General features: G+C 42.1%; 1 protein-coding gene across 1 annotated transcript; it reads right to left on the reverse strand.

Annotated features, from left to right (window-relative positions):
- Nucleotides 1–40: 40 nt before the first annotated feature.
- slc17a8 (solute carrier family 17 member 8) lies at nucleotides 41–27,994 on the reverse strand. The gene is made up of 12 exons (XM_088339181.1): nucleotides 27,873–27,994; nucleotides 18,919–19,174; nucleotides 17,696–17,814; nucleotides 11,330–11,444; nucleotides 11,159–11,246; nucleotides 9,310–9,396; nucleotides 7,914–8,056; nucleotides 6,329–6,478; nucleotides 6,121–6,253; nucleotides 4,023–4,133; nucleotides 1,850–1,977; nucleotides 41–452 (listed from the first exon to the last, which is right to left on the reverse strand). Exons 1-12 carry the CDS (start codon nucleotides 27,962–27,964, stop codon nucleotides 123–125), a joined length of 1,752 nt encoding a protein of 583 aa, XP_088195307.1. The 5' UTR covers nucleotides 27,965–27,994; the 3' UTR covers nucleotides 41–122.

Below are 27,994 nucleotides of genomic sequence, written 5' to 3' on the forward strand. Positions count from 1 at the left end.
TTTTTTAAACAAAGAATTTATTTTAAAGACAGGTCGTCACTCTAAAACTGGTGTTTTCATACATGTTAATGAAAGTTATACTTCATATCTACAGGTTTAAAACTGGATCTCCAGAGAGTTTCTCACTGGTATCCATTAGCGTAGTCTCCATTAGCACCATGTTTATCATCCTCTTGCACGGTCACACCTTTCTTCTTTTTCCAGCCGTGTCTCTGACCGGATGCGTTTTCCGCGGTTCCGTAGCTCATTTTGGGAGCTGTCACGCTCTCGCTGTTGAGCTCAGATTCTTCCGCCAGCTCGTCTTTGTCGATGAAGCCATAGTTCTCCTCACTGGTATTCTCGGGGTTGGCCCAGTCCTGCTGTTCTCCCGATGCGAAGATGGCATAGAAGATGACCCCAGTGTAGTGCACCATGGATGCAATAACAAAAACATTCTGCCATTCGAGTCGTGTCTGTCATGAGGAATGCAAAAATAGAGTGAAAAAAAACAAATGAACCACTATTCCATAGTAAAGCAATGCCTGATGATAAATCCATATTATCATTCTCTCTCAAATACTGCAGTTGGTCCAAACGCTGGGCTATTGTTCCATTTTTGATACAATAACTTCAGCCACAATTTTAAAATAGTGTACAATAAGAAAGCTACGACTATTACCGTATTTTCCGCACTATAAGGCGCACCTAAAAGTCTTAATTTTTTTTAAAAGCTGACCATGCGCCTTATAATACAGTGCGCCTTATTTATGGCTCAATATTAAATCGCAAGGTCTCGCAACTTACGCAACAGCCGCCGACTCGATTTTCCCCCGAACGTGGAGTAGTCCGCGGTGTATGCTGGGATTTATATACCGGCGTTTCATTGGCTAACCAATGTGTCAATCATCATTTGAATCGATCGCTATTGGCTAAAGTTATTCGGAGCCTCGGATAGGCTAGAGGGCCGAAACAAACCCTGCAATTGGCCGAAAAAGATGTGTCAATCATCAGTCAAATCGATCACTATTGGCTGAAGTTATTCGGAGCCTCGGATAGGCTAGAGGGCCAAAACAAACCCTGCAATTGGCCGAAAAAGATGACTGAATAGCAAGCTTGCTAAACTACGCCATAAAGAAACATGTTTCATTAGTCTGTATTTGTAAATATTTTACTCTCCTGGATTTACTACACTCACTGTTGTAAGAAGACCATGGTTGCGTATCATTATTGAACGTGAGAACTTAGGTGAGCTATGCGGCTTTATATTTTCCCGGTATCTTGTTTTAGAACGATCTTGATGTTGCTGTGATGAGTTGAGTGAATTAAACTCAATTCCAAGTGTTTATTGTCATATGCACAGTAAAGTTGCGAGCGAAAAAGAAAATATAAACTAAGGAATGGTTGGCATTTCTTGAATCCCAAGACTTTAACCTTCCGAATGATATTTGAAACGATGGATTTGAGTGACATCGTACGGACACCGCATCCGCACGTGTCTACGACACGTATTTGCTTATTTGCAAGCTTTGGGAATGTTAAGGGGGTAATAAGTTGGACTGAACTATCTGAATGTTTTGTCGACGTTCCCATTGTAGCACCTTATAATCCGGTGCGCCTTATCTATGGAAGATATAGGACCAAAAAGTATTTTTGGGGGGTGCGCCCTATAACCCGGTGCGCCCTATAGTGCGGAAAATACGGTACTCAATGAATAAATTGTGATTTTTTTTGTTTCATATATTGCGGCCCCATCACAGGATGCTTTGACTTGATACCTTGCATGGAGCAAAACATATTTGTATTTCAAATCTATGATACAAAAGCCCTTGTAGTTCTACCCCAACAACAATAAAAATACAAAGTGTCATACCTTGTGGATGGTCAGAGCTCCAACAATCAGGGGACACACCATTCCAGACAGTGTTCCAACACCATTAGAAATACCCATGAGGATGCTGGCATAGCGAGGTGCAATATCCAAATGATTGACATTGAAGCCTTCCAAAACAAAAGGCATTTGATTAGGTGTCCATTAATAATCTATTTATATACAATTGTCAGGACCAGAACAAATAGTAGACCCATACGCGTAACGTTTCACTCGAAGGTTTATCGGGATATCGGGGAAACAAACGCCAGTGATTCAGTGCTCTCTGGACAGGGGGAGCAAGCAGCTCATGGGATCAGAGCGTGATCGGGATGCGGAAGTGGATTTGCCAGAGCGGGAGATCGGAGCGTAGTCAAATGGACAAAACGAGTCGATAGCCGGAGCGGGAGATCAGAGAGTGGTCGGTGGTCAAAAACGGGTCGATAGCCGGAGACAAACGGGAAATCGGGAACAGGCGAGTAGGATACGGGTGAAGATGGGACCGACGAGAGCCAGAGTCAAAGTGCTTGCCTTGCGTATGCAGAGGTTCGCTGACGGACTGACAAGAAGTGACTGGAGTACTGGGTATAAATAGGAGGGGAATCAATCAGGCAACGAGCAGCACAGGTGAGTGCAATTGTCACGGTTGCCATGGCGCCCAGTTGGCCCCAGCCGGGTGGCGCCGGATTCTGTCATGGTTGCCACGGCGCCTAATTGGCCCCGCCCATGGACACCGGCTGAGACGCATTGACTGATTGCTCCGTGGCAGTACTTAAACGCGCTCCTTTGAGCCGTTAGTGGTCTTAGCGTCAGTGATACTTATGTGACACTTCTGCAAGACTTGATTTTTACCACTCTTTTGTTTGGATTTCAATCCACTCATGCGACCATCGATCCGCGGATCCAGTGTGCGCGCATTCCTCCTCTCCCTAATAAATTGTGAGTACGTAACGCGAGTGGGTTTTAAATTCTGTTTCCTGCCCTGGTCCGTGACTGAATGCTCAGACCACAAACATGAACCCAGCGAGCTAGATACTCCCTACGATCTCCAGCAGTTGGTATCGGACAGAGGGCGCCGTCTGGCAATCGCCCAGTGATGTCACCGCCCTTCAACTCGAGGTCGAGCGAAATCAACGGAGCATACAGCACCAGCCGGAGCAATTAGCTCAGCGGACTGATTTCCTGTCGCGTCAGCTAAATGAGCTCCTGTCTGCAACGGCCCCGCCTCCCTGGGCCTCTTCTCCTGCCGCGCCGTCACCCTTCCTGCCCATTAGACCCACGGACCCGCCTGCCATGGCAATTGCTGTGCCTCGGATGGGGTTTCCCTAATAAATTGTGAGTATGTTACGCGAGTGGGTTCTAAACTTTGTTTCCTGCCCTGGTCTGTGACAGAAATGAGTAATCATGACAACAATACTTTATAAATCTCGATTTGTGTGTGTTTGTATGTGACTTAAAGCAGTGCTTTTCAACCTTTTTTGAGCCAGGGCATTTTTTTTACATTGGAAAAACTTTGCAGCACACCACTAACCAAAAATGTTATAAAATGACACAGCAACAGTATGTTTAATTACAATATAATTTACAATAACCCCAATTTTTCCAGCAAAGACAGAAAAATAATATTTGTAGAAAATGATTCAGAAATGTTTTACAAAATTTTAAATTTTAAAAAGAGGCATCGGATGATTTCTCACGGCACACCTGACGATCTCTCACGGCACACTAGTGTGTCGCGGCACAGTGGTTGAAAATCACTGACTTAAAGGGTCTGAAACAGCTGAAACGCATTTCGTGAAAACATTTCCAGTTGTACTTTAGGTTTGTCTTGATCTAGGTGCACCAAAAAAACACCAACAAAATCAATAACCGTCTACTTTCATGCAGTCTTCTTTCGGGGGGGGGGGGGGGGGGGGGGGTGTCTCTCTAATGCCCTCCAATGCGGTCAAATTGAGTACTGCATCTTCCGACAGCCAACCACTCCAAGCAGCTCAATCCAATCTTCTATCGGCCTGGTAACAATTTTTCTTGTTCAAAATAATGGAACACTAATCTGCAGATATTGGAATTGTGGGTCAAACTTCTGAATTGACCATTAATTTCAAAGATGATGTTTTTTGTTTTGAGTAGAGTGCATTGGTCCTGTTACAAAACTTGGAAGTATTTTCACTGGTACCTGATATGGCAAATCCGCTAAAGCCGACAGCAAGCACCAAGAAGGAGATGGCTACAGCACGGGTGTGTGAGAATCCGACAACTAGCAGCAAGGTAGCCTCCATACCAAAACCTGCAAAAAGACAATAACATAAAACCTCAGTCCATTTCTTAATGACTGCAATTTTTCTTTTTAAGCAATAATAAACCTTAAGATCGACTATGTCGATTAAAAACAATGAAAATTTCTGTAAGTTTCTTTTTTTTACCAAATAAACAACACAAGCAATTCTTACAGGATATTTCTTAGTTCTTTCCCCACTTTAGTGTTGGTTTTTATGAATGGCTGTCACAGACCAGAAACGGACACAGGACCCAATAGCGCTCATTTGTGTTCATGCCTGTTGATACCTGTTTATTCTTGTTTTGCTTGTTGGACTTTGTTGCACTCCGGTGTAACATTCTGAGAGATTCCTGCAAGTTCTGTTTAATCCATGCCTAGTCTGTAAATCTGTCTGCGTTTGAGCCTGCTTTGTTTTGTTTTTGGTCTGTTTGTGTGTTGGACTACTTTTCTTTCTCTATTAAAGTGACAGATGGTCTACGCAAATGAGTTCCTACTTCCTGCTTCCCGACCCGTTTCAAGACAGTCCCGTCCCGCTTCGTGACATTATGAGACCAAGTGAGAACCCGTGCCCAGCCACCCCGACCTCCATCACATCAAACTACCTTAATAATATTCTCCAGTGTTATTGTTATTGTATAGTGGCTTGTTTACCTGACTGCAAATTTTGCACATCTGGTTAGCTGCTCCTCTTGCACTTTTTGCACTACTGTATAATACTATACATAGCTATTTAGTATATTATTAGTACTTCAATACTCCAACTCAATACAACATTTTATTTATATCTGTACATTCAAGGAAACTGTGCGGGTCAGATGTATCGACATTTCGTTCTGTATACACGTGTACAAGAATTACAATAAAGTACAGTGCATCCGGAAAGTATTCACAGCGCTTCACTTTTTCCACATTTTGTTATGTTACAGCCTCATTCGAAATTATTTAATCTTTTATCTCAAAATTCTACACAAAATACTCCATTATGACAATGTAAAAAAAGTTTTTTTTTTTTTTTTACTTTTATTGAATTTATTAAAAATAGAAAACTAAGAAATCACATTTACATAAGTATTCACAGGTTTTGCTTAATACTTTGTTGATCCACCTTTGGCAGCAAACACAGCCTCAAACAGTTCTTTTGACTTCATAGATAGATAGATAGATAGATAGATAGATAGATAGATAGATAGATAGATAGATAGATAGATAGATACTTTATTCATCCCCTAAGGGAAATTCACATTTCCAGCAGCATCCCTGAGCTGAGAACAATACAATAATAAAGCCAAAAGAATACAATATACAAATACCCAGTGTGACGTGCAAATGCCCACTTTAGCATGTTATATAGAGTAACTAAATAGTGCTACACAGAATACATAATGCAGTAAGATTCGGTAATATCCAATGTAGGTGGTGTGGTTTAATGTGGGCCTTTACTCTGCCGGGTGGAGTTAAAGAGCCTCATGGCATGAGGAAGAAAAGATCTCTTCAGTCTGTCCGTGCTTGGTGTTTGTGCTCTGACATGCACACTCAACTGTGGGACCTTATATAGACAGGTGTGTGCCTTTCCAAATCATGTCCAATCAACTGAATTTACTGCAGGTGGACTCCAATTAAGCTGTAGAAAGATCTCAAGGATGAACTGTGGAAAAAAGCTGCACCTGAGCTCAATTTTGAGCTTCATGGCAAAGGCTGTGAATACTTATGTAAATGTGATTTTTTTAGTTTTCTATTTTTAATAAATTCAAAAAAAGTAAAAAAAAAACGTTTTCACATTGTCATAATGGAGTTTTTTGTGTAGGATTTTGAGATAAGAGATTAAATTAATACAATTTGGAATGAGGCTGTAACATAACAAAATGTGGAAAAAGTGAAGCGCTGTGAATACTTTCCGGATGCACTGTATATCTGAATCTTAATCTGAATCTGAATAATTGTAAAGCAAAGCCAATAGACAAAATTTAAAAAAGTATAAATGGTTTCCTCGACATACCTCCACAGTTCATTAGTTTCCTCACATTTGTAGTAGTCATGATATTGTTGCTACGCAGGAAATCTGCTAGCTGTCCTCCGATGGGTACAACAATAGTCATGACCATATGAGGCACAGCCGACAAAATCCCCACCTGTAGGAGCGTCATCGTTTCAGGACAGAAAATAAAAGGCCACTGTCTTCCTTCGGCAAGTACGACAATAGCAACCTTGCTGATGGGGAAACCGAAGACCTCTTCAAAATATGCCGGCTGGCTGATAAGAAGCAGGTAGAAGGTCCAGCTTCTGCAGAAGTTAGCCACGATGATGGCGTAGACCGGCATGGAGGTGAAGAAACGATGCCACGGCGTCTTGAATTTCTTTGCACACAACAGGAAGGAAAAATTTGTGTTTGACGTGTCAACGTGGAACCGCGGATGGAGGAAACCATCAATTCACTGATGGCAGTTTACCGTAAATTTCGGACTATAAGCCGATACTTTTTTCCCAAACGTTCAACCCTGCGGCTTATAAAGCGATGCGGCCAATTTATGTAATTTTTCTAACGGCCGCCAGAGGCGCTCGAGTACAAAAGGTAAGATTTAGACCGGTGGAATATATGCGCCGAGGAAGACTGCAACTTCTTGGCTTGTGCATACAGTAAATTTAATTAGCGTAAACATACCCTCATCATGCAAAATGCAAAAAGAAAGGCACATGACGCAGCTTTCAAGCTAAAAGCAATCGAGCAGTCCGATAAAGAAGGAGCGAGCGTGTTGCCAGCGTGTTTTGGAATAAGGGAACGTGGGACGACGTCTATATGACGAAGTTTCTTTCCGACACTGAGGGAGACGACTTTGACGGCTTCAGTTCTAAGGAGGAAGATGAGGACGGTTTACCGTGATTTTTACAAGTACGGTATGTTTTTTTTAACAGACCCGTTTACTGTGTTGCGAGCGTGTTGCGAGCGTGTTGCTACCTGTCACAGGTACCGTTTGTTCTGCTGGTTCGAGAGCGTTCTCCATCCGGGCACCGGTGCTGTGGAATGCTCTTCCCCCTGAGATCCGATCTGCAACCTCAGTGGAAATGTTTAAATCTAAACTTAAAACTCACTTCTACTCCATAGCATATGAATAACCTACTCTTCTCGTCGGCTGAAAAATAGTCTGTGTAATATAGTGTAATAATCTGCGAATCTGTGAAGCCCTTTGAGACTCTTCGTGATTTAGGGCTATACAAATAAAGATGACTTGACTTGACTTGACTTATTATTATTAAAGCTTTGAAAACTCTCTCGGTGTACCATCTTTCTTTGTAAATATGTGTAACCATGTATAATATGTATTTGCAACTGTATATTTTTGTAATGTTTTTATTTCAGACACTTATTCTGATGTTTCCCACGGGCGAATAAAAAAGAAGGGGCGAAAAAAACGCGGGCTGACGGGAAGTGGGGTGAGTGTTTGTGGACGCGGCCGACAATAGTGGATATATATTCTTCCCACCCTTACCTTTGGAAATATACACTTTTTTCCATGGATTACTCTCAACGCGACCCGGACTCTGCAGGTCTGCATCAAACCTTAAGTACCGGTATCATTTTCCGTTCACTTTTATAAAGGACGTTCAGTTTAAATCGCGGGACTTAGTCGGGTTTGGGTTAATTTTGTGTTTGTGTTACATTTTTTCAATGTGGGCGCATGCGGCTTATATACAGGTGCGGCTTGTGTAAGTAAAATCGTTTTTCCTCTTAAAACGTGGCGGGTGCGGCTTATAATCAGGTGCGCTCTATAGTCCGGAATTTACGGTACTTACCTGAGTGGCACTCTGGTGATGGATCGTTTCACCAATAGTGGACTCAATGTATGTCCTTTCTTCGTCTGTGATGGTTGGATGCAATGCTGGACTTCCGTAGGCCAGCAGCAGCCACAGGACGTACCACACGATTCCAAAAACACCTTTTACGTCCAAAAGACAAATAGAACATACTGAGTAGGCAGCAAAGGTTCAATCGAATCATGCAACCTCTACTACACAGGGGTCAAACGGGCGGCCCGCGGGCCATATCAGGCCCGCTGAGGGATTGAATCCGGCCCGCGAGACAACACTCAGAGAAGCGCAAGAGAAAAACAAGCTGCAGGTTGAAATATGTCAACTTGATGTCGCCAAAGCCAGGTGCCTCTCACAAAGACGCTGTACTTGTATTTATTCATCTCTCTCTCTCTCTCTCTCTCTCTCTCTCTCTCTCTCTCTCTCTCTCTCTCTCTCTCTCTCTCTCTTTTCCACCCCTTTTATCCCACTCTGTCTCTTTCACTCTCTGTTTCTCTCTTTTTCTCTTTCTTTGTTGCTCCTTGTCTTTTTCTCTCTCTGTGTCTTTTAACCTCTTTTGCTCTAACTTCCTTCTTTCCTTCTCTCCCTTTCTCTCTTCATACCCTTTGCGCTTTCTTTTCTCTTTTCTCTCCTTCTGTCTTTCTATTTCTCTTTGGATTTCTTTCTCCCTCTCCCTTTCTTTTCCCCCTCTCTCACGACTTTTTATCTTTTGTTTCTCACACTCTCCCCCTCTCTCTCTTTCTTCCTTTGTCCCACCCTCTCTTCTTTTCCCTCCCTCTTTCTCTTATTTCTTTATCTCTTTTTTTATTTCTCTTTAATCCACTAGTCCGGCCCCCGACAGAATGTTTGTTCTATCGTGTGGCCCCCGAGTTCAAATGAGTTTGACACCCCTGCTCTACTATATACATGAAAAGCTTTATTATTATGCGTATGAAAAAATGACTTACCGCACCCAAATTGGAAAGTGCTTTTATACCCATGAATCCCAAGATCATATCGCACAAAACGCAGAGTGGCTTTTTATTAAAACACATCTAGCAAGATGTGAATTTGGTGCCCGCGTTAATCGTTTTAATCAATCTCCAAAGCAATTCAGATAAGGTTTATTGTTCAACACAGTATAACTCACAGTAAAGGATCTAAATTACATGGCGATGATAAGAATCCTATAATGATTCGACGTTCTGTTACTGTGTGTTTGTTGACTTTGATAAAAAAAAAAATACTTATTAGAGAATACAGTACATTTTACACGTAAACAAATAACACAGTGTATGGAAGACAACAAACTTGATGACTCAAATGCTCAAAAAAGCTCAAGACTCTTGTATGCTTGTATACTTGGTCAAAAATTGTACACACATGACATTAAGACTCTTACCATAGATGTAAAATACTGATGGCCACCCAATGTACTGCACCAAGACCCCAGCCAGTGGCATGGCTATTACAGCTCCTGCATAGGATCCTGCCAAACAATAGATTACTATCATCTGTATTGAAACGCTACGATAATATGTCTGTATGAGTCATTCTTTTTGAAACTAAGAGCTAATTTTTATTACTGGTTTGCATTAAGGGCTACCATATTGATATGAATTTCTAAGATGATAACTTACCATGGTAGTACTATGTTGTTACTATGTTATTACCAGGTTGTAATTATTAGAAGTCGAGTTAAAATAGGATCAGTCAACCACTAAAAATCATGCCAGTTAGAACTCAAATTTCCTGATAAATCACAATAACCGATCACTGGCGAGCAATGTTCCCTGTAATTTTCCGCCGGTCTGAGCGTTCACACAAAGTCGGTGAGCAACGCTTGAAACAACAGTGAGCAACAGCAATCCCAAGTGTGGCAACTAATCCATTGTCAAACAAGTCCAAAACTTGACATCAAGTTACATTTTTCCGGGAGTGCAAAATAATTTTTCACTTTTGAATGAATTGACTCATGTACTATTTCAAAGGTTGCAGGGCATACAAATGTCATTTGTTTTTACAATTCTTTCACAAGATTTTCATTACTTTTTTTCCTGGTATCCTTTGTCGCATAATACTAACATTTTGGGGGGCTTATTTAGTCGGTTGTACAATACAGAACTGTAAATAATCACATTTTTAGTGGAAGTACAATGTTTGCAACAAGATTTACTTGATATAGTTGGAAATGATTTGAATGCAATACAAACTTTTTCTTCTTTTTCCGTTTTTTAAAATTCCTTTTAAAAATAATCTCATTTTTCATCTCGTGTTTATTTTTTCCTAGCTGTTACTTTTTTCTTTTAGTTGTCTATTTATTTTTTTCCTTTTTTTTTCTTTCTTTTCTTTTTTTCTGGCTTTTTTCTGAATTTTTCCTTCTTTTTTTCTTTTCCTTTTGTTTTTTTTTCCCTCAGCATTTCTCTACTTTTTCATTTTGGTATTTTTTTCTTTTTTGTTTTATTTCCCCCCTTCCTTTAAGTCATTTCGTGCATAGTTTTACATAATATTTGTTCATGTTAGGATTAAAGAAGCAAAAACAACCTGAAGAGCCGTTTGGTACCCGAAAGAGCCGGTTCTTTTTAGTGAGCCGAGCCGAAGAAGCCGGTTCTTGAAAAACTAATTTTACTCAACTTTGTTCTACTTTGACTTCAAAATACCGCATTTGAACACAACGTCAGGGAAACCCGTGTATTTTTACCTTTATGCTCTGTAACTTTGACTTAATTCACTTCTTAATTAGCAAGTTCAAGTCCTGATTTTTGTGAGCTGACTAGATTTTCTTGTGCGCAGAAAAGCTCTGGATAGTGTGCAATTGCGCATACACGCAGCTTAGAGGGACCATTGCTGGTGAGTTATATTCAGAACCTGTTGGAGACACCAGTACACGTAAAGGTTTTACAGGATGTATTACGATTAGCCTGGGTTAGCTTTATGTTTACGTTAAACATTCAAGGTAAACATTCAGGGTGTTGGAACGGATTAAAACGATTTCCATTATTTTTAATGGGAAAAATGATTTCGGTGATCGAACAAATCGGTTTTTGAACAGGGTTCTGGAACGGATTATGGTCGAGAACCGAGGTTCCACTGTAACTATTAATTAAACCATCAAACCGGATGAGAATTTTGCCTCAAACTAACATGTAGCAAGATTCTAACCCCAAAAAATTAAAGTCACACATGACCTACGTAGCCACAATTGCAGTAATTAAAAAAGAAAATAAACTCGGTTCATAAAATAATCTTACCACAAAACGATGTAGTGGCAAGTCGACTGCGTTCAAGAGGTGGCGCCCATTTTGACCACATTCCATGGCACGCTGGGTAAGTGACACCCTAAAGGGTAAATATGCCAAAACTCAAAATTTTGAAGGCATGTCCTTCTGTCACTTCACGAATCAACAATTAATAGTTCTTACCTCAACTAAGCCCTGCAAGATGCGAACAAACATAACACAGCCATAGTGCACCCTTGCTGCAGATGGGATAAACATATTCAGCACTGATGTCAAGAAAATGGCAGCTCCAAAAACTCTGCAGAGAAGTAAACAGTCAAATTAGAATAAAACAATTAACAAGCCCTGTATAATCTCACAACTTCTGTAAACATGTTGTTCATTTGACAACTCTAGACAATTTATCAGGTTTTCTTATCTCCTGCTCTTGACACCTGCAGAGCTGTTACATTTGCCAAGTTAGGCTCAAAGGCGAGGAAGCCGGATTGGAGACAGGTGTGCTCAACAAAGGATGGTATTTATTGACAAAAACTAGGAACAACAAACAAAAGAAAACCAGGTCTCAAAACAGGTACCAAAGTGAGACAACCAGAAGCAAGAACCAAACCCAACATGATAGGAGAAGACTGGATGGAGTGGCATGGAAATGGCAACGACAGAGGAGCCTGACTACCAAAGGACCCTGCGGGAAGCTCTCACATCTCTATCCCGTCGGCGAGGGAAGGGTCCCTCGGCCTTTCCTGTATCCTGTCCCAGGGGAAAAGAAGGGGATGGTCCCTCGGCTGACTTTGTATCCTGTACCAACAGCGAGGCAAGGATCCCTCGGCCACTTCTGTTCCCTGTCCTGGCGGTGAGAAAGGGTTTTCCCTAGCAACCAGAATGTCACTCGACTGCTTCTGGCCCTGTTTTGGCAGGGACGGACAATGAACTTTAGCCGTCCCCTGTTTGGGCAAAGGAAGGGGGCTGGCCGAGTGCAGCGATTCATCCAATTTGGGGAAATTCCAGGCTTGGTGACCCACCTTCCCGCAGGTGAAACATTTTCTGCAAAAAATGACTCCAACTTTCCGGTACGACCCCAGTTGGCTAGACTGCAGCCTTTGTTCTGGTTTCCCTGCGTTTTGGTCCACCTGCAAAACTTGACTTGTCTTAGAGCATTCGCATTTGGACAAATCTCTGGGGCTATTACTGTCACAGACCAGAAACGGACACAGGACCCAATAGCGCTTGTTTTTTATTAATAAAGAGGGAGAGCAGGCCTTGCTTCCACGATCCGATGGCTGATGGACAAGAGGAGCGGGCGATGCGGAAGTGGCACTTCCGTGTCTAGCGAGGAGGGTCGAAGACAGGTGGGAATTACAAGTCGTTGGCCGGGACTAGAGAGCAAAGGCGGTGTCAAGTTCGGAAATGAGGTCGGCAACCGGAGGCATGCAGGTAACGGGGCAAATTAGATCGGGTAACAGGCAGGCAGAACGGGGCAAAGTCAGGTCCGGAAACAGGTTGGCAACAAAGATCAGGCAGAGAAAAGCAGGGCAGGGACAGAGTCGGACCTAAGGGCTTACTGAGCTGGTGGCAACAGTTTGCATAACGATCTGACAGCTTCCTCTTGGAAGCCGGGGGTTTAAAAAGAGTGCATCAGCCAATCAGCTGTCCGGGCTGTTGGCGCCAATTGAGCAGTCGCAGGTGCTCTACATCGGAAATTATGACAATCAGAGTAGTTTAAATCTATTTGTCTCCACATCCACAAATCACTGGGCGGGCAAACACGACATTTTCTATTGGGCGAGGCCGTGAAGCACGGCTACCTTCCAGTGCATGCCCTGCTATCAGTTGGATCCTCAGTATGGTCACACCTGAGGCCAATCCACTGAGTGCCCACGGATCAGCATCTAAGTGCCGCTTACCAGAGAGGAGAGGAGAAATGACCAGGTTGATGAAAAAAATGTGCCAATCTCTCCACGCCTTTGGGGTAAGTGGCCAGTGGCCTGATCATTTTTGAAGAAAGAAAAGGAATCTCCTTTTGTCAGGACCAGAATGGAGACAGGATCCACTTGCGTGCGTTTCTCTTAGTTTTATTGGGAAGAGGGGAAAGAATAGTACGCACGATCCGTAGATCGCTGGTCGCGGGGAGCAGGTTGCTCAGACACGGAAGTGGTATTTCTGTGGTGAGCGATAGCGGTGTAGAGTGCGGAAAAAACAGGTCAGTAGCCGGGACGGGGGAGCAAAAGTCGTGGTCGAGATAAGAAAAAAGAGTCGGAGGCGGGAAACAGACAGGAATCAGAACAGTAGAGAATCGGGGTCGAAACGCTTGCTTAGCATAAGCTGAGGTTCGCAGACGGACTGACAACCGGTGACAGGAAAACGGGGGTTTCAAAAGTGACAGGGAGCCAATCAGCGTGCGAGGCAGTTGGCGCCAAAAGAGCAGGCTCAGGTGCCTCACATCAGGAATCATCACAGGATCAAAGACAACGTGTTCTCACCCCAGGAGGGGGAGACCCGTGTGCAACCTCTGAACAAAGGCTCCGCCGGCTACAGCAACCCACCTCCATTTGGAGAAGAACCAAAGTTAGTTTTGGACCTCACGCCCCCTTTCTCCTGAACGTTTTGGCAGTTAATAAATGTATCTCTGTTAAACCCTTTAAAACTCACTTGGTCGTGTGATTTCCCGGGTGTAACACCTACTTGATTCCCATGGTTGCCACAAAATATATTTTAAATGGTACAGTATCTCAAACCTCTGATTGTCATGCACTAAAGCAGGGGTGTCAAACTCATTTTAACTCGGGGGCCACACGATGGAACAAAATTCTGTCGGGGGTCGGACTAGTAGATTAAAGAGGAAGAAAAATAAATAAAGAAATAAGAGAAAGAGGGAGGGAAAAGGAGAGAAGGCGAGACAAAGAAAGAAAGAGAGAGAGGGGGAGAGTGTGAGAAACAAAAGATAAAAAGTCGTGAGAGAGGGGGAAAAGAAAGGGAGAGGAAGAAAGAAATCCAAAGAGAAATAGAAAGACAGAAGGGGAGAAAAGAGAAAAGAAAGTGCGAAGGGTATGAAGAGAGAGAGAGAAAAGAAAAAGAAGAAGTTAGAGCAAAAGTAGTTAAAAGACACAGAGAGAGAAACAGACAAAGAGCAACAAAGGAAGAGAAAAAGAGACACAGAGAGTGAAAGAGACAGAGACAGAGTGGGAGAAAAGGGGTGGAAAAGAGAGAGAGAGAGAGAGAGAGAGAGAGAGAGAGAGAGACATAGAGAGAGACACAGAGACACAGAGAGAGAAATAAATACATTTTAACTCGGGGGCCACACGATAGAACAAACATTCTGTCGGGGGCCGGACTAGTAGATTAAAGAGAAAGAAAAAGAGAGCTAAAGAAATAAGAGAAAAAGGGAGGTAAAATGAGAGAGGGCGGGACAAAGAAAGAAAAAGAGAGAGAGGGAGAGAGCGTGAGAAACCAAAGATAAAAAGTCATGAGAGAGGGGGAAAAGAAAGGTAAAGGAAGAAATAAATCCAAAGAGAAATAGAAAGACAGGAGAGAAAAGAGAAAAGAAAGCGCGAAGGGTAGGAAGAGAGAAAGAGAAAAGGGAAAAGGAAAAAAGGAAGTTAGAGCAAAAGATGTTAAAAGACACAGAGAGAGAAAGAGACAAAGAGCAACAAAGGAAGAGAAAAAGAGTGGCACAGAAAGTGAAAGAGACAGAGACAGAGACCGAGAGGGAGACCAAGAAAGAGAGAGAGAGGGAGAGAGAGAGAGAGAGAAAAATAAATACAAGTACAGTGTCTTTGTGAGAGGCACCTGGCTTTGGCAACATCAAGTGGACATATTTCAACCTGCAGCTTGTTTTTCTCTTGCGCTTCTCTGAGTGTTGTCTGGCGGGCCGGATTCAATCCCTTAGCGGGCCTGATCTGGCCCGCGGGACGCCTGTTTGATACAGGTGCACTAAAGAAACATCTTTGATTTCACAAGTGTGTTCTTGAACGCTGTCCCAATTGCCTTCGCAATGCTTTTTCTCCTTCACTGTAACCCGGCTGTTTTCTTTTTCCAAAACATGGTGTAAGTGACACTTGTAATATTCCTGCGGCTGGTGTGTCAGAAAGAAATCAGAGGCAGGATCTTTCATTATTAACTCTGTCACTGGCGTGTCCTCTTTTCCTGTGAAGCTTTTATTACAGGATGACTATCTGCTCCATCTCCACTGCTCCAAGCACTGAACAGGTTTAACGATTTAGAAAGCCAACCTCGAGCTGGTGTTTATGATTTTTTTTAATTTTTTATTACGGCTTAAAAATGAAATTTATAATTAGTTTTAATGATGAAAGCCAAATATTCACAATGTTGGCCCCTCATCTCATTAGCTGCACCGCTTATCCTCAGTAGGGTCGCGGGGGTGCTGGAGCCCATCCCAGCAATCATCGGGCAGTGGGCAGGGGACACCCTGAACTGGTTGCCAGCCAATCGCAGGGCACACAGGGACAGACAACTCGCTCGCTCATTCACACCTAGGGACAATTTGACCAGCCAATCCACCTGAAATGCATGTCTTTGGAATGTGGGAGGACACCGGAGTGCCTGGAGGAAACCCACGCAAGCACGGGGAGAACATACAAACTCCGCACAGGAAGTCCAGTAGCTGGATTTGAGCCCACACAGGAGGTTCCCAAGACCTTAGAACTGTGCCACACACGCGCTAACCACTGCGCCGCCGTGCTGCCCTATGTTGGCACCTAAGTATTGTAATTAATACTTCTCTTTGAAGGGCAGCACGGCGGCGCAGTGGTTAGCGCGTGTGCGGCACAGTTCTGAGGTCGTGGGAACCTCCTGCGTGGGTTCAAATCCAGCTCCGGCCTTACTGTGCGGAGTTTGTATGTTCTCCCCGTGCTTGCGTGGGTTTCCTCCGGGCACTCCGGTTTCCTCCCACATTCCAAAGACATGCATTTCAGGTGGATTGGCCGGTCCAAATTGTCCCTAGGTGTGAATGAGCGAGCGAGTTGCCTGTCCCTGTGTGCCCTGCGATTGGCTGGCAACCAGTTCAGGGTGTCCCCTGCCTACTGCCCGATGATTGCTGGGATGGGCTCCAGCACCCCTGCGACCCTACTGAGGATAAGTGGTGCAGCTAATGAGATGAGATGAGACTTCTCTTTGAGAAGCAAGTTGTATGATTTTCCAAGAAACTACATATTGCCATGATGATTAATTTCACCTGTGCCCACTCATTGCTGAATGGTTCCCCGTCCTACTTAAGCTCCGTCCTTTCACTCGCCTGCTGTCAGTCCGTTAGCAAACCTCTGTTTTCTCAAGGCAAGCATTTTTTGACTCTTGACTCTTGTCGGTCCTGCTTTTTCACCCGTTTTCCACCCGTCCGTTCCTGCTTTCCCCGTTTGTCTCCTGCTATGACCCGTTTTTTGACCCCGACCACGTTTAATCTTCCGTCCCGGCTAAAGACCCGTTTTTTGACCCCGACCACGTCTAGTATCCCGTCCCAGCTAACGACCAGCGAGCACAGGATCGCGGGTGCTGCCTTTCCTCTATCTCAATAAAACTTGTGACTAACGTTACGCATCTGGGTCCTGTTTTCGTTCTGGTCGTGACACATATCTTGTTTATTTTTTCTTTTCAATTATCTTCCAACAAACATCACATCACAAAATGAAAAAAGTATGACCGGTGGAAGCCAAAGGTTTATAATAGATCCGTCCCCAAAATAACTGTGACCGCTTCTTCTATTAATCATACATTATTTTGGATGGCCGTTGTAGCATTGAAATCAAGGAAGATAGGAATTTAGATTGTTTGCGATTCAGACCTCAAAACGTTCGAAATGTACAAGTCAGCTAAGTCAGAAAACGTTTTCATGCTCATCTGTTAAAATGTGATCTCAAACTAGCGGCCCAGGGGAAATTTGCGGCCCAGGCGAGGATAGTTTGGGGCCCCCACTGTCATGGTTGCCATGGCGCCCAATTGGTCCCTGCCGTGTGGCGCCAGGTTCTCTCACGGTTGCCACGGCGCCCAATTGGCCCCGCCCACTGACACCAGCTGAAACGTGTTGACAGATTGCCACCGGACTACTTAAACGCGGTCTTGCAAGTTGCCTGGTGTCAGAGCGTCTGCGAAACTCCTGCTATACTCTGTGTGATATTCCAAGTCCTGTGAATTTGCCTGTATTTTGATCACGTTTTATTTTCGGCCCGATCTGTTTGATTTTGACAACTCCTTAGTTCTAATTTCAATCTACTGTCAGGAGACCAGAACATTCGTTTCAGTTATTTCTACGATTCTGGTCTCCTGACAGAATACTCTGACCAAGAAGTCGCGCGCTAAAGAACGAAGCGTCGGCCAATCAGAAGGTGCCCACATGATTGCTCCAGGTGACCAGAGTTAGCAATCATGACATCTACTTCCGCGACCACCGATCCCTGGATCGAGTATGCGCACATTTCCTCCTCTCCCCAATAAATTGAGAGTAACGTTACGCGATTGGGTTCTCATTCCTGTTTCATGTCCTCACAGACCTTGACATGTAGTTTACAGACTACAAGCTAAATGAATCAAATAGTTTTAGACCTGTTGGCAGACAGTTTGTTGGAGATGAAACCACCAGGAATTTGAGTGACAATGTAGCCCCAGAAGAAGGAGCCATGGATAAGTCCGACTGTTTCCGGATCCCAGTTGAACTCAGCTTTCTGGGGGAAAAAAGAAGGATTAAGAACATATTCTGTCAATAATGAGAGCAGAAAGCCACACAACGACAAACCAACAGGAAATCAATGGGGCAAACCTGAGCACAGATTTTCCAGTAAAAGTGTAATAAATTTTGGTCTTTTTTTTGTAATTCTTTTTTGCAATACACCATGTCTGGGGGAAGAGTAAACCACGCGTAACTCAGAGACACAGCAAACTCTTGCTAACGTAAGAAAACCATTTACAATACATCTAACAATTCTATTAGTTGTTTATGTAGCATACTTCACATTAAATGAATTTTAATAATAAGACGATGTGCCATAATTATCTGATAATTATTACTACAACAGTACCCAGAAATGTCAGGTTCTGGACAGTTGCCATGGCGCCCAGCTGGCACCGCCCTTTGACACCGGCTGACTTGCATTTTCTGATTACTCCTGTGGGTACTTAAACGTGCTCTTTTGAACTGCGCTTTGCCAGATCACTGTTAAAAACTTGTTTATGTATGTTTATACTTGTGCTTGTTGGATTTTGTTGCACTTCGGTGTAACATTCTGAGAGATTAATGCAAGTACTGTTTAATTCTGGAAATGCCTGGTTGTAGTTTTGCCTGTGTTTGACCCGTTTTGTTTTTTGGTCTGGTCCATTTGTGTTTTGGACAACTTTTCTTTCTCAATTAAAGTGTGAGGACGTCTACGCAAATGAGTTCCTACTTCCTGCTTCCTGATCCGTTTCATGACAAGAAATGGAGGAGGTGGTCTTCGAGTGGTTTGCAACCCACAGTCAAAATTGATATGGAGTGTCTCTCAAATTAGCACAAGCCAAGAAATATGAAGGGTTTACTGGTTCCTCATATTTTTGTACAAATTTTCTTCTTTTTCCTTTATGATATGGCTATTTTAAGCCGTTTTATGGGGTCAGCTTCTATGTTGATATTTACGGTAAATTGTGACTGGATAGTTACTTTCAGAGTAACGCGTTACTTTTTGAAATCAGTAATCTGGGGGGTGATTGAATTGCTTTTTAAATGAAGGAACCAGTAACCGTAACTAATTACTGGTTTTCAGTTATGCACCCAACACTGCACAAAAGTCTCGTACCTGAAGTACTTCGGTTCCATTCACATAAACAGTGTTGTTGTTCACCATCTCCACAATTGCAACACCAAGGTTACAACGGATGCCGAAGGAGATGCAAAAGCCCAGACCACTGAGAATGGCGATAATGTAACGCTTGGGAAGACCACCACAGTGGCAGTCCAGCAGCGGAGCTTTATGTGATGTGGATGGCACTGGGCGGCCATCTTCTGTTAGCTCGATGTTGCTCTCTTCTTCTACATTGCTTCCATCGATCTTTCTGTGCAGAAAAAGCAGTAAAAATTTACTGTAGTACAAATTAGCAGTGGTGGTCCTTAAGGGCCTGAAAGTCCTTCTCTGCTGACCTAAAAATATCTGAATGTTTGATGTTAATAATATTTTGTCCATGAATACTTCCAAATTGTCTCTCAGCTTCCTTTCATTGTTTTTCCCTGGTTGTGCTGCTTCCAGAGGTGTGCTTTCATATTTAAGCATTTAACCAAACACATTTCAGCCATTACCGTATTTTCCGCACTATAAGGCGCACCTAAAAGTCTTAATTTTTTTCAAAAGCTGACCATGCGCCTTATAATACAGTGCGCCTTATGTATGGATCAATATTAAGTCGCAAAGTCTTGCAACTAATGCAAAGCAGCCGCAGACTAGATTTTCCCCCGAACGCCAAGTAGTCCGCGGTGTATGCTGGGATTTATATACCGGCGTTTCATTGGCTAACCAATGTGTCAATCATCAGTTGAATCGATTACTATTGGCTAAAGTTATTCGGAGGTAAAGAGGGCGGATCCTTTTTATCATTTACAGGCTAGCATAGGCTAAAGGGGCAAAACAAAGCCTGCAATTGGCCGAAAAAGATGAATGTGAATAGCATGTTGGGTTGACGACATAGAGAAAACAGTATTTTACTATTCTGTACTGTATTTGTAAATTTTTTACTCTCCTGGATTTACTACACTCACGGATATAATAATAATAATAATAATAATAATAATAATTTCCTTTGTATTGTCATTCTTTGTCACAATGTACACAGAACGAAATGTCGATACACCTGACCCGTTGTAGCGAGCCGATGCAGCCGCAGCCAACAGAGGGCGCCGCCATTTTACCAATTAGGTATGACTCGGCCGAGGCGCGAACCAGCGACCTCCCAGTCTCAAAGCGGGCACACTACCGTCTAGGCTACTGAGCTGGTAGAGGACCATGGTTGCACATTATTATTGAACACAACGACTTCGGTGAGCTACTCCGGCTATATATTTTCCCAGTATCTTGTTTCAGAGTGATATCGATGTTTCTGTGATTGGTCTTTTTTTAAATTAAACTCAATTCCAAGTGTTTATTGTCATATGCACAGTAAAGTTGCGAGACTTTAACCTTCCGAATGGTATTTGGAACGATGCATTTGAGTGACATCGTACGGACACCGCATCCGCACGTGTCTACGACACGTATTTGCTTCTTTGCAAGCTTTTGGAATGTTAAGGGGGTAATAAGTTGGACTGAACTATCTGACTGTTTTGTCCACGTTCCCATTGTAGCGCCTTATAATCAGGTGCGCCTTATGTATGGAAGATATAGGACCAAAAACTATTTTTTGGGGGTGCACTCTATAACCCGGTGCGCCCTATAGTGCGGAAAATACGGTACTAGTTGCCAGGCTCAGAAATCTACCCAGGGGCCTTCACAATCAGTGACCTGAGGAAAACCATCGGTGTCGATAAAGTTGTTGGTTTAGCCAATCAAATTTCTGTAAGGTGTAAGCTAGGGGGCGGTATCGGAAATGTCACAACAAAAAGGTGAAGAAAAAAATCCTGGCGTCTATCGCTGGTGTCTGACGGACTTTTTCATCCCTAAATTGAATAAAAACTTGTGCCAGAAATACGACAGGGCAGGCTGGATTTTCAGCAACAGCTTTGATGGCGATAGAAAATTACTTCTTGATTGGAACTGAAACACAATGAAAATTAGTACGACAGAGTAGTTACATTTTTTTGAGAAAAAAAAAGGCCAGAATTTGTCCATGAATCAAACAGATTTTTGGTAAGTAAATTTTGCCGATTTTCCTTAATAATAGTGTAATTTAACGAGGTTATTACTATTGATGCATTTTTGTATGTGTCACAGTTGTAGCTGTAGTCAATGTTTTATAACAAGAAAATAGCTATAACACTACTGAAGGCCTAGGTGTGAAATGCACAGCCAGTCATTAGTATGATATGTCCATTCACTTGTTCTTTTTTGTTTGCATGAGCTGGAGAATTCTGAAACAGGCAGATTGGAGGCCCAAATGATAGAAGAAATACTGAAATACATAACTGTAAAGGGAGTATAGGAAAATAATGTGTTTTTCTTCATGGTAGTTTACTGACATGCACTTTCAACATTGTTTGTCATATCATGTTCCATTTTCCCCCAATAATAAAAATAATCATAATAAAAAACAATATGACCAAATAACTAAAGGACGGCTATGGCTCGCGAGCCATATATGGCTCTTTCTATGAGTACCTATGGCTCAGAGACCAATTTGATTGCATGCAAAATTTCTCCATCTTGTTCAAAACCGAGATTGTCTATCCTATTAAGGTACACGTAAAGCCAAACCAAAGCTAAACGCAATGGAAACACTTCGCAGTATATATAGGGCACGTTTTTCACTACAATTTACAGTCAAGGTGTCACACAAAAAAAGGGGAAAAAAAACTCGTTTTGGCTGTACAACGCTAAAGAATCCTTTATTTAAAAGTTCACTATATAATCTGTGTTCAGTGTTCAGATACTTTATGATGAATCCACAGAACTGTAAATACGCCAAAACACCGGAAGAGAACTTAGTCATTTGATTGGGTGAGTGGGAGGGATGGGTGGAGCTATGCAAAAAGTACAAGCATTCCCTCCCATCTCTCGCCAAAGGTAAGCACATAAGGCTCCCTATTCTCAGAATGTTGTGACGTTTTTACAAAATAAATGCTTGCATCTGGTTTTGAAACCAATATGTATGAAAAAAAGGGTCAAAAGGAGTTTAACCGATCTTGAGTAATTGCAAGAAAGAGACAAGTTTAAAGTGGTCTGTTTGTTGAATTTGGGACGATGGCTCTGGCATTATTCTCTTTTCATAATTTTTATCAAATCATCAAAAATAAATGTGCTGAAGACTAAGCTTTTGTCTGGGGAGAGGGTTTAGCAATTTAGTAAATTTGTCTCATAATATATGGTGTGGCTCTTTCCCAAAATAAAATTAATATTTTTTGCTTTTATGGCTCTTTGAGTCAAAAAGGTTCCCGACCCCTGCTTTACACTGTTCCATGACATCCTGAAATGTGAAGAAATTACTGGCGCCTTTTTTTATGAATGTAATAATGATCAAAAGGGATTATTTATTTCTCAATACAAGAGAGACTGAAATTGAGAGGCAGTAATAATGGAAATACATTTTAAGACCTGAAAGAGACCAGGAGTCTCCAACCTTTTCTAACTTGAGAGCTACTTTTTTGTTCCTGATTATTGCGAAGGACTACCAGTTTGAAATACATTTCTAAAATACCAACTCATGTTATAATTATGTTGTTACAATGCTATGATCATGTTATTACCAGGTTTTCCGTTCATCCATTATCTGCAAGACTTATCCTCAGTACGGGTCATGTTATTACCAGGTTGTAATTATTATAACTAAGGTTAAATTAAGCACAGCCGACCACTAAAATATTGTTTTAAGACACTGATCTTGTCAAATTGAATATCCTACAAAATCACTATTACACATCGTTAGTGAGCTATTTTTAGGTAGTTCTAAGCGTGTACCTGTTGCCCACGGGTCCTACGATGGAGACCCCTGGATTAGATTTTAACTTTTCTTTATACTTACATTTTTTATTGGTGCCGAAGATTCTGGAATTGCGGTTCATTCAAAGAACAAGCCAAAGTCAGAACTTTTACACATACAAATAAAAATCTCTGTTGACTGAAAGTTTTGGGGGGTTTGGACTTTGATTCGGATGTTTGAAGTTTGATTACTTGTTTGAAAGGAAATTTTGAATAGGATTTTTTATAGACTCTAATTGCATCACTGTAATGTTTCCATGATTGCAAAAAACAAACTGGATGCAAGGTGCTCAGAAGATTGTGGCAGGTGTATATTCTGCAAAGGCTATTGCTAATGCTAATGCTATTAGCTAGATCAGTGGAAAATGGAAGATGGATGTAAGCGGCGCAGTGGTTAGCGCGTGTGCGGCACAGTTCTGAGGTCATGAAACCGAACCTCCTTTGTGGAGTTTACATGTTCTCCCTGTGCTTTGCGTGGGTTTCCTCCAGGCACTCCGGTTTCCTCCCACATTCCAAAAAACATGCATGTCACGTTAATTGGCCGGTCCATATTGTCCCTATGTGTGAATGAGCGACTGAGTTGTCTGTCTCTGTGCCCTGCGACTGGCTGGCAACCAGTTCAGGGTGTGCCCTGCCCACTGCCCGAAGATAGTTGGGATGGGCTCAAGCGACCCTACTGAGGATAAGCGGTGCAGATAATGGATGGATGGATGGCTCTTTCAACATTTTTAGTTGCCAACCCCTGGCCTAGATTGACACACTAAAAGGTACAGCTTATTTTTTAAAATGGTAGAGTGACCTGCTTGGAAAGGAATAATTATTGGAATTCTCACATATGCGTAATTGGAGGAAACCCTTACTTTTTTGCGAGGAACTGGCATTTTAACACTGATTAAAGTTAAATGTAAATGTAAATGGTCTCCATTTATATAGCGCTTTTCAAGTCAATGAAGACCTCCCAAAGCACTTTATAATGTGCTTCACACATTTCCCTTATACACATTAACTAACCAATAGCAGTGTCAGCCATGCAAGGCAACTACCTGCTATCGGGGGCGTTAGGATCAGTGTCTTGCCCAAGGAAACATACAACACGGAGGAGCTGGGAATCGAACCTGCGACCTTTTGATCCCAAGACGAGCGCTTAAAATAAAATACTACAGTACTTTTGTGGGGCTTGAAACAGATTAGCACATTCAAAATGTGTCTCTACTTACGAAGTTTTTAGAATATGAAGCTCCTTTCAGAACGAATTAAATTTATAAGTAAAAGTACCACTGTACTCAGGGGTTGCCTGTGTTGTGCCACAGCAAAACTTTGGTCCCATTGTTTGATTCGCAGCTAAACATCTTCCAAATCCGGCTTAGAACCTTGCCCAACGCACTTGCAGTAAAACACCATCGTAAAAAGTGGTGGTTGTATTCTTCTGTCATGGTAATTGATATTTGTTACAGCTCAAATTCAAGTGCTGACCGCTAGGGTGCTGTTACTGACCGTCATGGCTCCCATTCTGCCAAGGAAGGCAACGTTATGTCACGTGCAAAAGGTCAATATAAACCACGATAGCTTTTTTGTTTTAATCACGCCAATCAATACTCAATCTCACCTAAATATGTTTCCTTTAAGTTTAGGAAGTATTGAAGTTGTGAAAAGGGCCTAATACGTGCGTGTGAAAGATTTGAGTAGATTTTGGATGAAATAGCAAGATAGTAGCATGGGAAAGTAAAACATTTTATGATCTAAGCATTTATTATCTACATTACGGGATTACAGGACGTCGTAAGCAAGGGCGTAGTTTTGGCATGGACAGAGGGGGCATGACCCCACCAATATCAAGAAATAATAGTTTTTGTCCCCAAAACATCTCATCTCATCAGCCGTACCGCTTATCCTCATTAGGGTCGCGGGGGGGCTGGAGCCCATCCCAGCCATCTCCGGGCAGTGGGCATGGGACACCCTGAACTGGTTGCCAGCCAATCGCAGGGCACACAGGGACAGACAACTCATTCGCTCATTCACACCTAGGGACAATTTGGACCGGCCAATCCACCTGAAATGCATGTCTTCCAAGTGCCCGGAGGAAACCCACGCAAGCACGGGGAGAACATACAAACTCCGCACAGGAAGTCTGGAGCTGGATTTGAACCCACGACAGGTTCCCATGACATGAACTGTGCCGCACAAGCGCTAACCACTGCGCCGCCGTGCTGCCCCCCAAAACATGATCTTTTGAAAAAATGTACTATGTCCCCTCCGAGATAAAGTAAGGCCCTTGATTATAAATAAATGGTAAATGGACTGCATTTATATAGCGCTTTACCAATCAAGCGCTTTTACAATACACATTACACTTTACCCATTCACACACACACACACACACACTCACACACTGATAGAGGATTCAGCCATGCAAGGAGGCGCCTAATTGCATATTAAAGGCATTAAGGTGTTGAGTGTCTTGCCCAAGGACACGTTGACATTTAACTTGGAGGAGCCTGGAATCTAACCTGCGACAACTGTTTACCTCCTGAGCTACTGCCACCAAGCATAATACTTACCCAACCACGTTGATTTATGATACTCATAAAAATGCTAAAATCTATAGAATACTAATCTACCATCCCAAACATTTGGGCAGGTTTCCCATTTTAACCAGAGTATTTTAACCAGTGACTCGGTTCTAGAAAACTGGAGTAATAGGTTCACATTAGAAAACAGTCCTGAATGCTTCGTGTTTTATCCTGCATATTTAGTTCACCAGCTATCCAATGTACACAGTCCACGCAGTAAATTTTTTAATAGGGCTGGCTTGATATTATTTACAAGTATAATATCAGTTTTCATTGCTACGCAGATGACACTCAACTATATCTTCCGATGGAGGAATCTGCCACACTTAACTGTGGAAATTTGGAGGCCTGCCTCACTGAGATAAAAGAATGGATGTCACTCTAATTATTGTGCCTTAACTCTGAAAAGACCGAAATGTTAGTTATTGGTCCATCTAAATGCCGTGACCTGTTCTCAAAAACTGCTCTGAACATTGACAAATGTAATATTACCCAGAGTGACTCGGTCAAAAATGTAGGTGTCATATTTGACCCTGATCCGTCCTTTCAAACACACCTTAAGAATATTACCAGAACAGCTTTTTTCCATCTTCGCAACATTGCTAAAATTCGCCCTATGCGGTCTCAGTTTGATGCGGAGATAATGATTAATGCGTCTGTTACCTCCCGTCTCGATTACTGTAATGCACTACTCTCCGGTCTCCCAAAGTCCAAAATCAAGAGCCTTCAGCTGGTACAACAGGCTGCAGCGAGGCAAGAAAGTTTGATCACATTACCCCGATTTTAGCTAACCTGCATTGGCTACCTGTTAGCTTAAGATGTGATTTTAAGGTTTTGTTGGTAGTGTAAAATCATGCATGGACTTGCTCCCTCATATCTTTCAGATTTAATTTAGCCCTATGTTCCGGTCTGGAGTCTTTGCTCTGAAAATGCTGGTCTACTAGTGATCCCAAGAGCCAAGAAGAGAGCCGGAGGTTTGAGAGCATTCTCCATTCCGGCCCGAGTCCTGTGAAATGCTCTTCCCCCTGAGATTCGATCTGCAACCTCAGTGGAACTGTTTAAATCTAAGCTTAAAACACACTTCTTTTCTATAGCATATGAATAACCTATATGTTATGTTGACAATATCTGTGTGTTGGCAGTATTTAAACTCTGTCCAGTCAGCCCCCCTTTGTCAGTCCGTCTGCGAATCTCTGTTTTTTTCACGGCAAGCCCTTCTTTCGCTTGTGCTGTGTTTTTTGCTCTTGTTTTTTCTCCTGCTACGTTCTGTTTGATCTCACCACGGCTAATCTCCTCTCCTGGTTTTCGACTTTTTTCCATTCCCAACATCGCCATCCCTCGCCACGGAAGTCCTGAGCAACCTACTCCCCGCGACCAACGATCTCCGGATCGAGTGTGCGCTCCTTTCCCTTCTCCCACAATAAATTGTTACGCGAGTAGGTCCTGTTTCCTGTTCTGGTCCTGACAGTAGCGTCGGTTTGTAATTTGGTTCATAAACACATACATCTCTGTACTATATGAAATTAATATCATTATTACAACGTTAATTACATAGAATATTATTATTTGTTTAGTATTACTCTCCTAGGTCTATAAACCTGACAGGGTGGATTTTTTAAGATAATCCTAGCTGTAGCTCTTTCGCTGATCATCTTTTAGCTAGCAAACTTTCAAAAGAATAACAAAAATTTGATTACTACATCCAAAGTGTTTGTTTTTTAAAAGTTGTACTCAGTAATTTTTTTCTATAACTTTTCCTCACAAGGTCAAACTTAGAGCGTTCCTCAAACAAGTATTAATAAAATAAAAATTAAGGAGAGAGTAAAAGTTGACGCTTACCTTTTTCCACAGTTGAATTCCCGCCAAAATCAAATCATGTAACTTCTTGTAAATGGCTTTTTGGGAATTGTAGTCTTTATGGGGGGAAATTGAGCACATTGTAACAGGGTGGAATCTTACTACTATAACATGTAGAATTTGTACAAAATAGCAAGTAAAAATAAAAGCTGTTAACATTTATTTTCATAATGAATTTAAGTTTAGTGTAGTTTATCAAATTATTAAATAAAATAAAAAGATTCTATATTTTTATGGCCTACATGTTTTGAGGGAGTTGATTACGTTGCACCGCGGACACAGTAAAATTGAGCATGTGTGTCACCCCAAAAATTAAACGAAAATAAAACGTTTGAAATGGATTTCATCTCGGGTTAAATGATTGCAAACACTTAAAGTGAAGAATAAAATAACTTTTTCTGTACATTTTGCAAAATTTTGGAGAAAAATACACAAGCACAAACACACACACCTAATAATGAAATATTTATCACACATGAGGTTTGGATTACTGCTTTAAATTCAATGCAAGATTAATTTACAAATTGCGGTTGCTTAGGAAAAACAGGTCCTATTTATTACATATTTATTACATGTACTACATGACCTGAGAATATTCTTGAGTTTTTCCTTAGCCTCCTGCACATGTCACGCCACACTTTAGTAAACGATGAAAAAAAATCATATCTCACTGCAGACAATAGCTGAAAAAACAATTCATCTCACCTTTGCAGTTTTCCCAACGAGTTGCTCACAGTACTTTTCACATCTTCTGTCGCAGGGTTTAGCATCTGCCCTCTCAAAGCTCCCAAAGACATGTCTGTGTCTTTATCTTTTGTCAAATGTGT

This window comes from Urocampus carinirostris, chromosome 7 (assembly GCF_059441175.1).
Source record: "Urocampus carinirostris isolate Australia breed hairy pipefish chromosome 7, RoL_Ucar_1.0, whole genome shotgun sequence".
In the NCBI taxonomy this organism is placed as follows: domain Eukaryota; kingdom Metazoa; phylum Chordata; class Actinopteri; order Syngnathiformes; family Syngnathidae; genus Urocampus; species Urocampus carinirostris.

What these genes read in the sequence shown, in the direction of transcription:
- slc17a8 (XM_088339181.1), bottom strand. Translation starts at nt 27,964, where the DNA reads ATGTCTTTGGGAGCTTTGAGAGGGCAGATGCTAAACCCTGCGACAGAA. An exon ending in AACAAACTGTCTGCCAACAG is followed by an intron (nt 11,445 to 17,695) that starts GTCTAAAACTAT and finishes ACTTCTCTGCAG; the next exon opens with AGTTTTTGGAGCTGCCATTT. An exon ending in TCTTGCAGGGCTTAGTTGAG is followed by an intron (nt 11,247 to 11,329) that starts GTAAGAACTATT and finishes TTTACCCTTTAG; the next exon opens with GGTGTCACTTACCCAGCGTG.